At 37.5% G+C, this 15,970-nt stretch overlaps 1 protein-coding gene across 7 annotated transcripts in view; it reads right to left on the bottom strand.

The window, feature by feature from the left end:
• Positions 1-15,970, bottom strand: part of NPAS3 (neuronal PAS domain protein 3) — a 636,093-nt gene that overhangs the window by 11,325 nt on the left and 608,798 nt on the right. For all 7 annotated transcript variants that reach the window (XM_075425465.1, XM_075425467.1, XM_075425466.1 and 4 more), the window contains one exon: positions 15,080-15,186. In XM_075425465.1, the coding sequence (XP_075281580.1) occupies positions 15,080-15,186 (107 nt within the window). The remainder of the gene's footprint in view (positions 1-15,079; positions 15,187-15,970) is intronic.

Here is a 15,970-nt window from a genome sequence, read left to right as displayed (position 1 = left end):
GCTAAAATGAAAAACCTCTAACTGCTGTAATAAATTTGGCTAAATTAGCTGCTAAATGGTTATCTCAAGTAATATGTATTTGCATTAATCATCTTGCTCTAAACCAGAACAAGCCAGAGTCCTAAAGACGTAGTAAATTCATATTGTCCATTTAATTATGGCTAATAAGTGCTTCATATACAATAGTTTCATGAAGTACATTTTGATTTTTTTTGTAGAGGAAAAAGAAAAAAGTCACTTTGGAAAAGAATAAGTATTTAAGGCAGTTAAAGTTCCTACCATAAATGTGACAAATGACACTTTGGAGCTTTCAAGTTAACCAAATGTCTATACCCCTAATTATACATATGAATGTATCTGTATCTACATCAGTGTACAACAGATATCTACAGAAAAAGATATTTACAAAGGCAGCCACATGAACACAGACTCTTTCTTACCATGGAGGGATCCCCTAATCCCCACTCCAATTTTTCAGCTACTGAATAAAAAAATGCATATAAGAAAGTGCGATGTAAAGTGAATGTAAAGTGTAAGTTAGGTTCAGCTGTAATATGAACAAGTATTTGTGATCTGGGCCCTGCTGTTTTTCAGCAATCTCTAGTTCACTAGGTTTGTTTCTAGCAGAGATCCATAAGTTTCCCTAAATTTTCACTTCCGTATTCCAAGCTCTCAATATTCGACTATGATAATTCATCGGCTTCAAAACCTCATTATACAGCAGAATGAAGATAAAATATGAACAACTGACTACCCAGCATTTTTGTCAGACCAATGTTGTATGCTGCTTTAGAAAACAATCTCACATAAATTAGCCCAACTTTATCAGTTATGAAGAATAACGGAAGAAAAGTACTGCTGTAAGTTTTGATTACAGTAGACTTTTCCATTTCAGTAAAATAGGACATTCAAAATACTCTGCTTACAGCTGACAGTAAAACTGATATGCCTGGAAGTCTGGAGCGATGTTGGCTCCACTCTGGAAACCTGAACACCCGCAGGTGCGTGCAGAAACTAGTAAAATCTATCTGCACTTGTAGCTACTAATTATGCTGTCATCTTTATAACAGCTTTTTATCTGAGGAGTTCACCATGCCATACAAATACCACAGGATGAATCCTCACAGCTGCCCACATGCACATTTGAAAGTCAAGGTAGCCGGTGAGTCACTAGCCAGTGACTAAAGGGCACACTGCAATTCTGTACAGTGATAGTTATGAGCACCCAGATCCTCAGCTCTTTCAGGCCATTTCATCCTAGACAAGCCCTTCCTCCTTCAGTACCTTTTATATTGGTTGTTGCACCACTGGAAAAGTCTATGTCATGAGCTGAACAGAGCATTCATTTCAGAACTATGGAAAAAAGGGGGAAATTAAAACTTCGTGAATTATTTTTGAAGGAAAAGGTGCTTGCTGTTTCAGGAAAGGGAATTCAGAGCATCAGAGTTGCATACAAAATATCTACAGCCAGAGTTCAGGCTCCCAAATTACTATACATCTAAAGAACTTTTGAAATACTGTCTTGAAAATGTGCTTTCCATGAAGTTCACCTACCTGCAAATTCCCACTCTCTATTTGGCCAGCTCAGATATATTACCACATACACAGGATTTTCCTTCCTGCATCTGTCTAAAGCATGTTTCATACAAGAGATTTGTGGATCACGCTCTGAAGGAAGTCCCATGATTCAATATAAAAATTCTCTCTGTAAAAAGACTCTCCAGCAGACCAGCTGTGCCGTGCTGCTAAATCTGGTTCTTACCTCCTTTGAGAGTACACTAGGCACCCCCAAGCCAGTTCTGAGAGCTCATACTATAGCTTGGGAAAAAACTTTTTAGTGTGATGAAAGAATAAAAAAAATTGAAAAGTTCTGTAATTTACAGTATTTTTTAAATGTTGGCATTGCCAAGCCAAAAGTTGGAAATTAGATGATAATTTTGAGGAAACAAGCAACTAGAAGGACACACCAGGTAGGGAAATCTACCTGGTTTATCGACAACTTAGTGTTACTGAGTAAAGACCAGTTTCATTCTGAGGATCTTCAGTTTGCAGGGACAGGGAGTCCATTAATGAAGTTACTGATTTTGAGAAGAAATGAAAGCAAAGATTAAGTCTACCCTAAGCTCTGTCTGTGAAGTTATGTTTTGTTACTAGCAACAGACCACTCATTTCATCTTAGCATAACATCTGAAGAAGTAAGGCCATGTGGACCACATCCTGAACTTATTCAGACTGCAATTAAGGCAAACACCTTACCGAGAATCAGGGTTCAGTTCTATTTTTGTACCTTGAGAAATGCAAAGAGTTTTAAATTTCTGTTTGTATTGTACAATGGACTATGCAGTCCGGCAGCCAATGCAGTATGGGGGAAGGTGAGGCTTGTGACCACATTGGTGGGATGGCTCATGTGACTCCAGTTACATGGGATTATGCAGGACTGGGTGTACCAGTCCATTTCCAAGAATAGCAGGGCAAGTGACTTCTCTTACACGCTTAGTTTCTTCTGCTGATCAATGCATAAGTCTCCAAAACGTTCATGCGAGTTACACGTTTAAAAGAAAGAGGGGAAAAAAAGGCCTTGTTACTAAGTCATATTATGTGGAAATACAGAGAAATCTTTCTAACACTGGATTTCAGCTTAATAGCCATCAGGAACAATCTTTACAATGAGTCTAACTGTGAACAGGAGAAAGAAACAGATCTTAAATACTAGGAATAGGATGACAAATATATTTATATGCATACACACATATATATATATATAAACTCTTTTATCAAAGGGAATAACTGAGGGTTAATGTTTTAAAACTGGTGACCTTTATGTCAGCTGAACAGATATATTCCCTAAAATGGTGGATGCTAAACTTGACTAAAATTTGCTGAAAAGTTACCTAGTTACTCAATTTGAATTCAGTGGTTAGCATGCAAGAAGTGCACAGTATGTCATGCTAAGAACTAAAAAAAAAACCAAACTCACTTATTTCTTAAAGTATGAATATATTGCTATGTACACAGTTCCCAACAGAGGGATTTCAGTTTTCCTTGGTAGCTTTGCACACAGCAATATTCTTGTAGCAGTGGAGTGAAGGAGGGGGGAGAAGAAGAAACAGTCAGTGTTCTTTGCAGGAACCTATTTCTGTTAGAAAATCAAAATAAATCAGTACAAGTTTGTCTTCAGAAATATGGTTACAAAAAGAAGAAGAACATAGTTTCTTCCTGTAAGGCTGTTCCGAGAAATCAAAGCCAAAGCTTCTAAATAGTGAGTTGTGTTTTAAAAGAAGGAAGTAGCTTAATTCAGTTTGAAGAGCAGATGAAGAAACTGTGCATCAAAAGCAGTCTTTTAGCGAAGTCTCTTACAAAAGGACATTTTACTCATGTGCATATGCATTTAAAAGCTACACTATATTGCGTATTCAGGTAAGTATTGAGTAAATAGGAAATGATGAGATCATCTTACATATTCACACAGCTTCACAAAGAGGCTCTTTCTAATTAGTGAAAATATTGAGGTTACATCTGCAGTGCTATTCACCCTTCTCCTTGAAATACCTTTACCAATGACTGGATGGTATTGATACTGAATTCCCCTTGTGATAAACTTATGAGAATATTTTTAATTTACTGCATGAAAATGCCATACTTAATACCATAGTCGCATACTTAGCTGCAGCCACAAGTACTCTTTCTACATTCACAAAACTGGCAGACGAAACATGAAAAGGAATACTGACTCTTTAATCTCCACTTCTCCACCTTAGGCCCAAGGCAAGCTGACAGGGTAACTTCGTTCTGGAAACAGAGGGATTTTATTTTTTTAATTCTGGATTACTTTTTCTTCTGCTTTTGAAAACCGTGGGCTATAGGGGAATGAACCTGGCATAGACTTAAAACAAGAACAAGTTTCTTTATCTGAAAAGTTACAGTCCTTGATGCTTACAGGAAGGTCATTTTCAAAACCCACAGGAAAAATAGCATCACAGCCAGAAAGAGTGCATAAAGTCCCTTATTTGCTTGTAACAGATACAGCTTTTCATTTATAGCAGCTCCAAGGATCAAGTGAGCCTTTGAAGTTGTAAGGACTTTTCTATAGATTTTGCAATTAGTGAATTAGATGTTTTAAATAGTAGGTGTCCACAAACTGGATTTTAGCAATGAAAAAATCATCCTGAGCAATATTTAGCAATGCTAAATGATGTTTGTTACTTAAACAGAATTATGAGCTAGATGATAGGAGACGTGTAGACATTCTGTGAGCAGACGTGAGCCACTTACGTAATTTTCTACAAACACTTCGATTTTGGATTTACTACACGGGGTGGGGTGAGGAGGAGGGGATGTAAGCCAGGACAGTGTGCAAATGTGTTCTCTACCTATCAGGCCAAAAGTGTGGTCTCCACAGTGGGTTGCTTAGGGAAGAATGCCACCTTCCCATCACAAAAGGCCCCATGGGTCACGTTGCTCTACCTCCCCTCATTGCAGGCAGTTGCTTATCAGCCCTGCATGACTTACAGCATCTCAGCAGAGTTCTCTTAAGAAAAACAGAAAGACAACAACTGTTTAGAAAAAGATTGGTTCTATGAGGCTTTAGAAAGCTGCGTTTTACTCACACCTTATGACAGGAGAAAGCCCTGAGTGCTTGACAGAGAACATCTTTTTTAGGTTTGGGTAGAATGCAGTGTATTGTGTCAATAACACTGACTGAGACTTGGCTGCTATCGTGATATGAATATTAGACAGTAATAATTGCTGGCATCTAAACATAAATTCATCTTTTCCAAATTCACGCAGGAAGCAGCAGATCAGATTCATGAAAGAAAACTGTACCTCGCTGGTACCCAACCTCCCACCTAACTTCTTCATTTACCTGGGATAAGATTCCTCATTTACCTGGGATCATTCTTTTAAGCATATACAGTCACACTAAAAATGCTAAGTGTCGCAATTGATTCATTGCTTACTTCTGCACTATGGAATACTGTTTAATCTTCCAGTGTAGGGATGTTACATACATAAATACCTGACAAATCAGGCAAAAATAAGGATCAACAATCTTGCAGGAAAAAAAAAGAAGCCATAATCAACCATTTAGAAAAATTGGAAAGCTTAAGAATCTTTAAAAACTAAGCAATATTCTTCTTGCCTCACTTCGCAGAAAAGCAAATCTTAAAAGTGATCTGAGTCAAACTGTTAAAAAAATGTGGATTCATATTAGAATCAAAGCTTGTAGCTCAAGGTCATCGCTTGCCAAATACAGTGAGAAAAATCTTGTGTGCTAAATGTCTAGTTAGAGAAGAAAAGTAACTCTAAATAGTGAAAATAGATTGGAAACAACATTCACAGATTTTGTAACATACCCTAATCCCAGGACAGTGGTACTCCAGCCCTCTGAAAATTCCTAGCCTCTGCTAGAGATTCTGCCCTCATTTGATTCCAAATTACCTCAGATAAGGACCAGGAAGATGTTTTGTTTAAAATGAACCCTATGTTATCAGTTTACATGATGTCAGTTCACAGCAGCAGTACGAATTTATTAAAACCCAGAAAACAAAACAAAAGTATTTCCCAGTTTCAAGCAGAAATCATCATCTCCTACTTCAACAACAGAGACACTTTTCTTCCCTCTCTTTCATGGTGGTTACAACATACCATTTGCTGATGGTCCATCATTTAAAATTACAATTTTATAATTATGAGTAACAATAACTATTACCAAGAATATATAATGCTACATAGGAAGTTTATTTTAAAACATTATGTAGGTATTGATAAAAAGTAATGACAGAAATATAATATATAATTCAATGTATCACTAGATGCACTGCTCCATGGAAGCTTACAGCATGTGTATCAGAAAACTTTTCTGTTGTTTCTATAGATAAAAATGATGTAAATAAACTAAGTTTATTTAATGATAAACTGTATTAAAAATGAACACTAGATTTGTCTGCCTAGGATAAATGAACACTAGATTTGTCTACCTAGGATCCTCTAGGTTTTCTTCTCTCCTTCTTAACTTTTCTTTTCCCTGATGATTTGTCTGCCTCCCCATGACTTTTAAAACTTCAATCCTGCCATAAACTGATTTCCTTCCTTCTGCTAATATTGAAACGGTCGTTTAGAAACTCAAGCCTACTTTGAACACCAACTTCAGACAGAACTTCCATTATCATTAATGAACCCTCTCTGTTCAAACTGGAGGGGAAAATGAAATCCCAGATCCAAATTTTGCCCTCAGCTACTAAAACGCAACATCAGAGGAGAAATTTGGCCCTGCACACTCAAGAAACTTAAATCTGTCCTCCACCTCTCCATTAATATTAATGTCTGTCATATGACAACCTATGTAAGATCAACGACTTTAGAACATAACCCTTTCCATGCCAAATGTATCAGCAGACTATACACACCATATTTCCTACAAATAGGAAAAGAGATGGAAGTTTCACAGAAGCAGATTGGCAGCAATATTAATTTTCTTTTTTAATTTCATAGGTTAAAGATTGTCTGTTTCAAGGGACAGGATCCCTTTAAACATGCTTCCATTTCTGGGATAAGATTGTCTCTGGGTACTTGGACTGAGGGAAATTAGTGGTTTTCTCAGCCTAATCTCTAGAGGAAAGGCACCCACGGCACAGTGTCATGGTGGCATGGCACAACTGAATGTTCAAACACCCTTCTTGCCACCACAAAAATTCATCACCACCTCACATTTGGCAGTAAACTACCCTAGACATTTTTAAAGCATATCATCCCTTTATACCAGATGACTTGTAAAAGAAAAGAAATGGAAACAGAATAAAACTTTTCACCTTTCTCCACAAGCCTTAAAAAGATAAAAAGATAGCTTAGCACTAACAAAAAAAAAAAAAAAAAATCCATCTAAAAGAAAAGAACTTCTGAATAAGTAAGCATTTTATGATTTCAGAACCAATACCTAGCAATCTGTGGGCACTGGGTACAAAAGCTTCAAATGTTTGACAGGACATTCCCAAAAGTCCACTGAGCCAAAGTCACAGACACCAGCTCACTCGCTTTATAAGTTATCAGACATCAAAACCAACATTGATCCACCACTGGCCACATCACTCACGGATAGAAAAGCCACAAGTGATTTATGCAGGTTCCTTCAAATGACTGCTAATAAGACCTATTGCCACACCGTCAGATATCTGATATATGATACACATTTTACTGATACTATTTTCATATCCTTTCAGCTTTGAAAACTATCTCCCTTAGAGACAAGGTTAACTGTCCAGACCTTTGAAAAATAAAAAGGAGAGGAAAAAAACAGCAGCACTAATGTGTTTCTAAAACTCTGGAACGATCTGCAACAGTTTCTTCATACCCTCACATTAGTGACATTTTAGGACGGAGTATTTCACAGCCTAGTAAGCTACAAAAAAAATCCTTAACCCGTCCTTGGATTTTCAGTGGAGTTTTTGACTTAGACTACAAGATGATGAACACTTTTGGTCTCAGTAATCTTGGAGCAAACCTCAGCAATGAAGGTAAAAAGATATGTGGCTGAAGTACTTTTTCCCATCATTTTTAAAATGGCATACATTTACATTATGTAGCAAAAGTCACCACAGAAATACTTTAGTGGACAGAGTGAAGGTGAAGCTGCTGGAGGTGCACAGTAAAACCTTTTATTCCCATGGCTTTGCAATTTATCATGTGCTTCTGCAATCTATCACAAGAATAATATCAAAGTATAAATCCACCTTTGGGGTTGGAAATTTTGAGCACAAAGAGACTTTACAAAAAATGAAGAAAATTATTAAGGGAGTAACTGGGAAACCAGAGGTTCCCAGCAGAAGTCAGAGCTCAGCCTTCACTCTGCAACCCCTTAACGCAGTAGCTGTACTTACACAGCTGGTACCACATGCATTTTTAATGTCAAAATAGGAGAAGAGTTTAGGTGTAAATTTCAGCCGACTATGAGCTATAGAAGACTTACAATGGAGAGCCTACAAACTGAAATGGGAATGTACTGACCAGTATTGCAATAGATTTAATGTGAAGATGAAATAGCATCAGGAATTAAGTTAAAGGGTTACTGATGCAAACTATATCTGGGGCATCTTGCAAAATAACTTTATATTGCTAAGCTACAGAAGGCAAAACGCCGTAATTAGGTTCAGCAGCTAATGGTTTAAATAGCTTAAAGGTTTAGCTTTGCAGAGTTTTCTGGTTTGTTTACTATACAAAACATCTGATGCTTCTGGTAAACTCCCTTACATACTTTACATACAGAAAACATTTGTCCAATAGCACACTATGTGCATGTAAAAAACCAGCCACAAAATATCATGTAGATTAGACATTTATTGGGATTTTAAATAATATCTGAATATTTATACGGATAATTAGAATACCACATATTACAACAGTAACCACCGTCCTCCACAAACAGAAATGTAAGAATTGGTATAAATTCTCATGTTTCAAGGAATGAACCAGTCATGAGTTGTTAGCGTACCATAGAGAAAACAAGGGTGCAGGGTGTACATAATTGCATATTGCAGAGTGTTTTCCCCTTCTTCTGAGGTAATTGGCTTTGGTCAGAGAGCAGACAAAGAAATTAAGCTAGACAGGCCAGTACCCCTCAACCCAACCTGCATTTGCAGGAACAAATACAACATCTGCAGGATTTCAGAATATGGCTAAAAGACACGAAACATACACACTCTTGGCTAGGTGCATATCTCTTAAGATTCATTAGGACTGGAAAATGAACACCAAGCGTGGGCTAGAACCAAAGTTCATGCTCCTTTTTTTCCTTGTATGAATCACATATATGTTTGCTTTATATGCTTCTATTCCTCCTAGTTCCTTATCTCCTTTTCCCTCATCTTGCTCTATCACCGCTGTCTCCAGTCAACAGGATACAAGGATGCCAGTCTCCAATGCAGAAACCTTTGCTGGCTCATAGTATGGACAGAGGGGAAGATTGTGCAGGTGATCAGACCAACACTTCTGCAATACTTTGAAAACAAAATACACTAGACTGCCATCACGATGTCAGGCGGGCTTGGTTTAAGAATTAGCTAAACCCCACTCACTCTATCAGCCTAATTTAGAATCAATCTTGCTTTTTAGTGATGATAATAAACTTGTACAAACATGAGATTCATTTGTATATTTTAGCATTTTATTTCAGGCCCAGAATGCAAAACCTGACATTGGAATCAGTTTGATTTTTTTGGTGATTGAAGATATTAAGCACTACAAGAGCATTGAAATTTCAATCTGATTAGGATAAAAATTCCTCAGGATCAAAACACTTCTTTTTTTCCCTCTACAGTTTTGCTAATTGTGTGCTACTTGACATTGCAGAGTTATTCCACAGCGTGATAGCATAATATGTGAAGTATATTTTAGTGTTAGAAATTATCAACTCATTCTATTTGTTTTTCATGTGTTTGAGGTTATTAAGAGAATAAAAAATTATAACCGATGTGCATAAGCTAAAAGGGTTAGTTCAACTACAGCTGGTATGCTAAACCACTAAGCAATATTTTGTACAGCAATAGAATTTTTCTACTGAACATACATAAAAGAAATCATGAATATATAACTGATTTAAAAGCAGACTGAGGGGGTAATATCCCTTGAAAAATAGGGGAGCCATGAAAAAGGTGAATGTGCAATAGTTTATTTTCAGAAAGACTGGATTATTCTAACCACTGGAAACCAGATAAAGTAGATCAGAGGGAGCGCTACCAAACATACTCATCAGAGACCTTTGCTTTATGGGAAATGAACTGCCCTGGCACACTGTTCCGGAGGAATTGTATTTCTTATAGCTGTAAATCAAATCCCAGAGAAACAGGATGATATTTTCTAAGCAATAGCTGAGGACAACAAGTATCTTTCTTGCCAGTGTCAGGTTTCTGAATTTAGACTTCAATTAGGATTCCAGAATGAAAAAGCACATATTATATAACAATATATACTTGTGATAGTGTTCTTACAAGCAATGTATTAATTTTCAAATGGCCACACATTGTCATATGTTTGCCCAAAAGTATATTCATGTTTGCCTTCAGAGGTCTTGACTTTTACTCTTCCTTGCTGCTTTCTTAATGGTATTCATTGAACAGTAACATCAAGTACTTGATGTTCAATGAAGATCATTAGTGTTTTCAATTAAACGGAAGATGTATACTCCTACAGCATGACATCCATTCATTCTTAGCAAGAAATGTACTTCTTAAATCAAAAAGGGTTGTTATAGACCTGTCTGATAACAGTCTCAACCAAAGCGAAGCACATATACACAGCATTGTACTCCAGAGAGCAGCGTCATTTGCCCTTGCTGAGCTCTCCAGACAGTGCTAAGACCTGATACAACAGTAATTTTATTAATCTGCTTGATTTCTGATATTGATTTGACATAAAAATTATCCTGCTAGCTTTAAGATCAGGGATATTTGCTTGTCATTGGAACAAGGCCAGTTCTACCCATGGAGGAACTCATGCCTTGGTGAAAGTGCATGAACTGCCCTGTGCTGGACATGCAATTCAGCCCTGCAATGTTTCTATGCAGATGTAGGTAAAAAGAGATGATCCGATCACCTTCCCCATTCTTACAAGTGGTAAAGTAGACCTGGGGGCATGAGACCACATCTTTAAGATGTTAGCTCTAGATGCATAACTACGAAATGTAAAACATTCAACTTCAACTCTTCCATGTCACATATCCCAGTGAAGAGCTCTGATACACAGAGCTAGGATTAAGGACTGTATCTGAGCCAGGGTAGAGCTAGACATGCAGTTTCTGAGGGCTCGGATTCAAGCAGAAGCAGTTGCAGCTTAGCCAGTTGCTGTGTGTCAACGAGCCAACAGCTTAGCTGTGATGCTGGATGGTGTGCAGGCTATCAGACTAGAGAACATTTAAACTACAATCTCTGTGAGAGAGACTTGATTTGTGATAAGTGATATCTGTCAGGATTCTACCAGCAATTTGTTCAATAAACACAGCAAAGATGAACAAATGAGAAGTTTCCCAAACTTCTGAAACCATGAAGCATTATAAAATGGCAAACAGATTAATAAAGTAGAATTGTAACACCAAACAGTTGGCTAGGAGATCTGTGAAAAAGCATGATCATTGACAGCTTAAATGAAATGAAATAGAAACAATATCCCTAAACTTTTTACTTCTGTTTGAAAAAAAATGGATGCTTCAATAACTTGTGGGAATACCACCATGTACTACTGTGTTGGAATAAATACAGACATATGTAGAGTTAGAGTATGAATGTTGTTTTATTAATCCACAAGGGCATCAAGGTATAACCTAAATCTCTAAGTAGAAATCTTGACCCCGCTGAACCTAACAGAATTTTTGTTAAGTACTTCACTGGGGTCAGAATTTTAGTCCACATAAATTTGCTTTTTTAGGGCACAATCCCCATGTCCATTGAAGCCAATGAAAGCTTTTCCATTGACTAACTGACCTTTCATTAGGAAAGCCATTCCCTTACAAAAGACTGTTGTCACTGCTATAGTCCTGCAGACTTTCTTCACCATTATACTTGTTACAGTCACATTCCTGAAACTGCTTTTGTCGTCTTTTATCTGAGATAGCATTAACAAGTCCTGTTTTTCAAAGTTTCTAATGGGCTCCTATGATCTGAAGCCATCAACAGCCCTCTTGATTTTTCCTGTGTGATTTTGTGCAACATTTTCTTCTTCACTTGTTTTCCTCTTTGATGTCTTTGAATAACCTGGATGAGAAGGCTGGATGTAGTGGTCTTACTTTTCCCATTTTTTTCTGATATGTTGTCAATGAATAGGCAGAGTAGCAGTTTTATTTGTGTTACTTTATACCCTTAGATCTACCATTAAATTTGGAATTCTTGCTGTTTTAATCTTTAAAAATTATTTTTTCTCCTGTAAAAACCAGTCAAGATTTCTAGCTGCATTCTGCAGTTCTCCATCAAACACAACCTTTTCAGTTTGCTGCTTTCTCAAGTCCTGCTTCTATTTTTCAGTAGGGCTTTCTAGCTGTTACCTTAGCTTCCATCTCTTCTTCAAAATATTGCATAATATTGCTTTTTTTCCTTTTCCATTGTAATCTCAAGCAATTATTTCCTATGTTGTACTGGCAAATCTCCTGCATTTTCTATTATGGGGAATTGCAGTTCTGCTGGTTTTTACCTTCTACAGACAGTGTCTGCAAGTTCCTGAATCTTGGCCCTAATTTCATTTTCACTAAACCAGGAGGATTTTCTCTTTCTAGTTTGATTTGAACTTCATTTTCTAGGTTGTACAAGTTGCTACAAAGTGTTTTGGAGTTTTGCGATTTCTTTCTCTTGGTTTTTCTACAAAGTTTTTTTTCCAAATGCTAGAAAAGTCGAGCATCTCTCTGAGCAAAGACAGGAAGCACTTCAGCTTCTGCAGGAGTTATAATGGGCAGGTACACTTCCTGAGCTATTCCCAAGTCTAAATTAAAATTGAAGATCTTTCATCCAGAGCACGAATTTGAACAACATGAAAAGACAAATGCAATGTCCTCTACCTGGTATTGACTGATTCCCTGCCATGGTGCAGGCTGGGGACTGACTGTCTGGGTTGTTGCTTTGTGGAAAAGGACCTGGGGGTCCTGGTGGACAGTATGTTAAGCAAGAATCAGAAGTAAGCTCTATGGGCTGTACTAAAAAGTGTATAGCCAATAGATCACAGAAAGTCATTATTCCCCTTCCCTCATCACTCTTTGGATCGCATCTGGAATCTAATTTCAGGCTCCCAGCACAAGAAATATATTGATAAACTTCAGTGAGCTTAGCAGAGGTCTGTCAAGATGGTCAGGGGCTGGAGTACATGCCCTGTGAGGAAAGGCTGCACGACCATACTTGTTCAGCCTGAAGAAGAGGTGGCTTCAGGGGGACTGAACAGCATATGTGCAAGGAAGTTACTGCAAAGACGGAGCCATGATCTGCACAATCAAAACAGGAAAATTCCAATTGAATAGAAGGAGAAAAAAAACACTGTGAGGATAATTAAGCCCTTATTAAGGACAATTGGAACAGGCCATACAAAAAAGTTGTGGAAAGTCTGACCTTGTAGGTTTTAAAGATTAACTAGACAAAGTGCTAAACAATTTGCTTTGAATCAGTGTTGATCCTGTTTTGAGCATGAATTGGGACTAGATGATGTCCCAGGGTCCCTTCCAAGCTGAATGATTCTATGAACATCTTGTTCCTATAAGCCAAGAGAACAACTACACATAAAAGATGTAACCAGCCTCATCTATTAAAAAAAAATTAGCCAAGCAAGAATAACCATGGTGTAGCCACACAGCCAGGTTTGGAACCCCACTGTGCTGGATGCAGCTAATGGGAGAAAGTCCCTGTGTTTATAAAGACTGCAGTCCAACCAGCTACATACAGTGAAAGCAGGAACACTAAGGTGAAAAGATTTTCTAGAAGTCATTCCTGTCTCCAGGGTCTCCTGAGTCCTAGTCCAATGCTTATGCACTGGACCACACTGCACTCGCACTGTCTGCATAGGTCTCTAAGTTTTCTGAAGATGGATGTTTCATAAAGCATATTCTATTTCAGAGAGAAGTGGTCATTCAGAAGATTAAGGTCTTTTTCAAATGGGATGTTCATCTCTGCCAGGTGGTATGTTAAGTCTGAGTCATAAATATCTTTTATTTCCTCGGTCAGATAGTGCAATGGAAGTGCAACTTGTCATTTTTGACTTCCAGTTTCAAGAGCACCAAGTAAGTTTCTGAATTTGTTGCTTCATTTCTGAGCAACTGACATATTCTTCAGGATATTAAATGCTCAAAATGTAAATGGTGCAAAATTACTTTGTTTATAATTTTGCATAGTTGATTTCCCCCCCTGCAGTGTATCTATCCCGACCTTCTAATGCCAAGCGCACTTTACCTTCTAGAAACTTCAGGGAGTATTTGAAAGCTTTAAAGAGCTTGATATTGTTTTTGGCTGCCATACATTATCATAGAAGGTGTCCCTGTTCTCCTGCTTTCCAGATGCAGTTATCCTCCTATTTTGCCTTGCAGATCGAGCAAGGTACTTTTGGACTGAAGATTTACACTGTCTTCTATTGTAGTCATATGGTTTTGTAAAAGCTATTCAAATGTGGCTGTGTTTGGGTTGCTACCCTTTTATTAGGAAATGCTAGTAGGCCATGGTGCAGGGTGACCAGAGTTATTCAAATCTGGGACTCTGAATTTAAGAGGCAGATAGTCTTTTACATTAAGAAAAACACACAAGTCAATCATAAACGCAGTCAGTCACTGAAACTTCCAAAGAATTATCTGGCTTCACTGCAGGCACAGATAAATTAGAGATTATGGGCCTAAGACTCTTTTCGTGCCAGGGTAAATCAGGAGCACCATCACTGAAGTCAACAGATCTCAACAAGAAAAGAATTAGACCCTATGGCTTTTAATAAGAGGAATACAAAGAGTTTAATTACAAGGAATCAAGCTGAACCTCCCCCCATACACAGACATATGCACGTGATCTCTAGTAAGGTTTGTCTTGTAACATTTTTGTACTTCTGTTATCCTTATCCTGATCCCTGTGTGCAAATAACAGGGACTTAAATCCTATAGGGATGGGGGCCATATAGATGTTAACACATGGGGTGGTTAAAACACCAGTAGAACTGTAGCTCAGTTCTGTATTGAAAAACCCGGTGAAATCCAAAATATGCTGCAGTTTTTGACCTCCAAGTTATGACTCAGCAATAAAAGAGAGGAGTTAATTTTCTGTACTAGGGAGGGAGTTTCTCACCTAGGCAGTACTTCTTTGAAGGAGTAAAGTAATGCACAGCACGTGCAAATGAACAGCTGCTGGAAACTCTGGTAATACAAATATAATTTTTTATTTCCACATATGTGAACAATCTTATATGTCTATAGAAAAACCTGAAAATAAGTGATACAAGAAGTTATATTTGAGCCACCCTCTGTGAAACTCTATGACAAAAAAAGCAGGTGCAAGATGAAGACCCCAGTCATGGAATATAAATAATAGTTTAGGAACAATCAAGTGTGGTACCTGATTATTTTGACAAAAATGGAAGTACTTACAGTCCAAGTGACTATGTCTGATGCCTTCCACATCTTCAGCGTGAATGAAGTGGTAACATCTCTTTCCTACGATATCTACAGGGGTCAGATCCATGTAATCACTAATCCTAAACAGGAAAAAAATACAGCCTATAATTCAATAAGGAAAAGAATACAAGAAGTGTCAAATGACTCAGAAAGTAAAATCTGCTAAAAAGTTTTTTCACCGCTGTAGTAATTTGAGTGGAATATCTGTACAAACAAGACACATCCTTAAATAAAAAAAAAGAAATAAAACTTTTTTTAAAGAAACCTTGAAAACATTTTATCCATTTGAATAAGTGGAAAGAAATTCTACTGCATATTCTCCCTGTAGCGTAACACCAAGACAATGTGGCTCTGTGTAATTGTAAAGCATTAGCAACAATCCAAAATTGGCATTAAAAGACCAAGATGATTCAAGGTTACATAATAAAGTAAAAACTTGTTATGTTTATACCAAATGATTAGAGACACATTTCATTTCAACAGATTGGTCTTCTATTGGGTATATTCATGAAGAAGCTCTTCCGCCATTTCTTGGCACCAAGTCCAAACTGATATTTCAAGGGATATAATTTAAATGCTGAGACATACAGATGCCTCAGGGTGTTATCTTTTTTAGTCTAATTCATTTGGGAGCTCAGCTTTCACTCTGGGCCCTTTCAACTGGGACTTTGTTGTTTATTGCACATAGAAACTTTCAAATCTATTCTGCAGACCTTTGTCTGTGTGTGCCTCTGTGTGTGTATCTGTGTGCTTGTGTCTGTGTGCATGTGTAAACTTCTGTCATGGAACGTCAAGATGTCAGTGTCCTTAAACGCAGTACAGAAAATAACAAAACAATTGGAAAATGCCTCGCTTAGACAAGCA

This window comes from Opisthocomus hoazin, chromosome 7 (assembly GCF_030867145.1).
Source record: "Opisthocomus hoazin isolate bOpiHoa1 chromosome 7, bOpiHoa1.hap1, whole genome shotgun sequence".
NCBI classification, from domain to species: domain Eukaryota; kingdom Metazoa; phylum Chordata; class Aves; order Opisthocomiformes; family Opisthocomidae; genus Opisthocomus; species Opisthocomus hoazin.
This window is presented reverse-complemented; position numbering and strand designations above follow the sequence as displayed.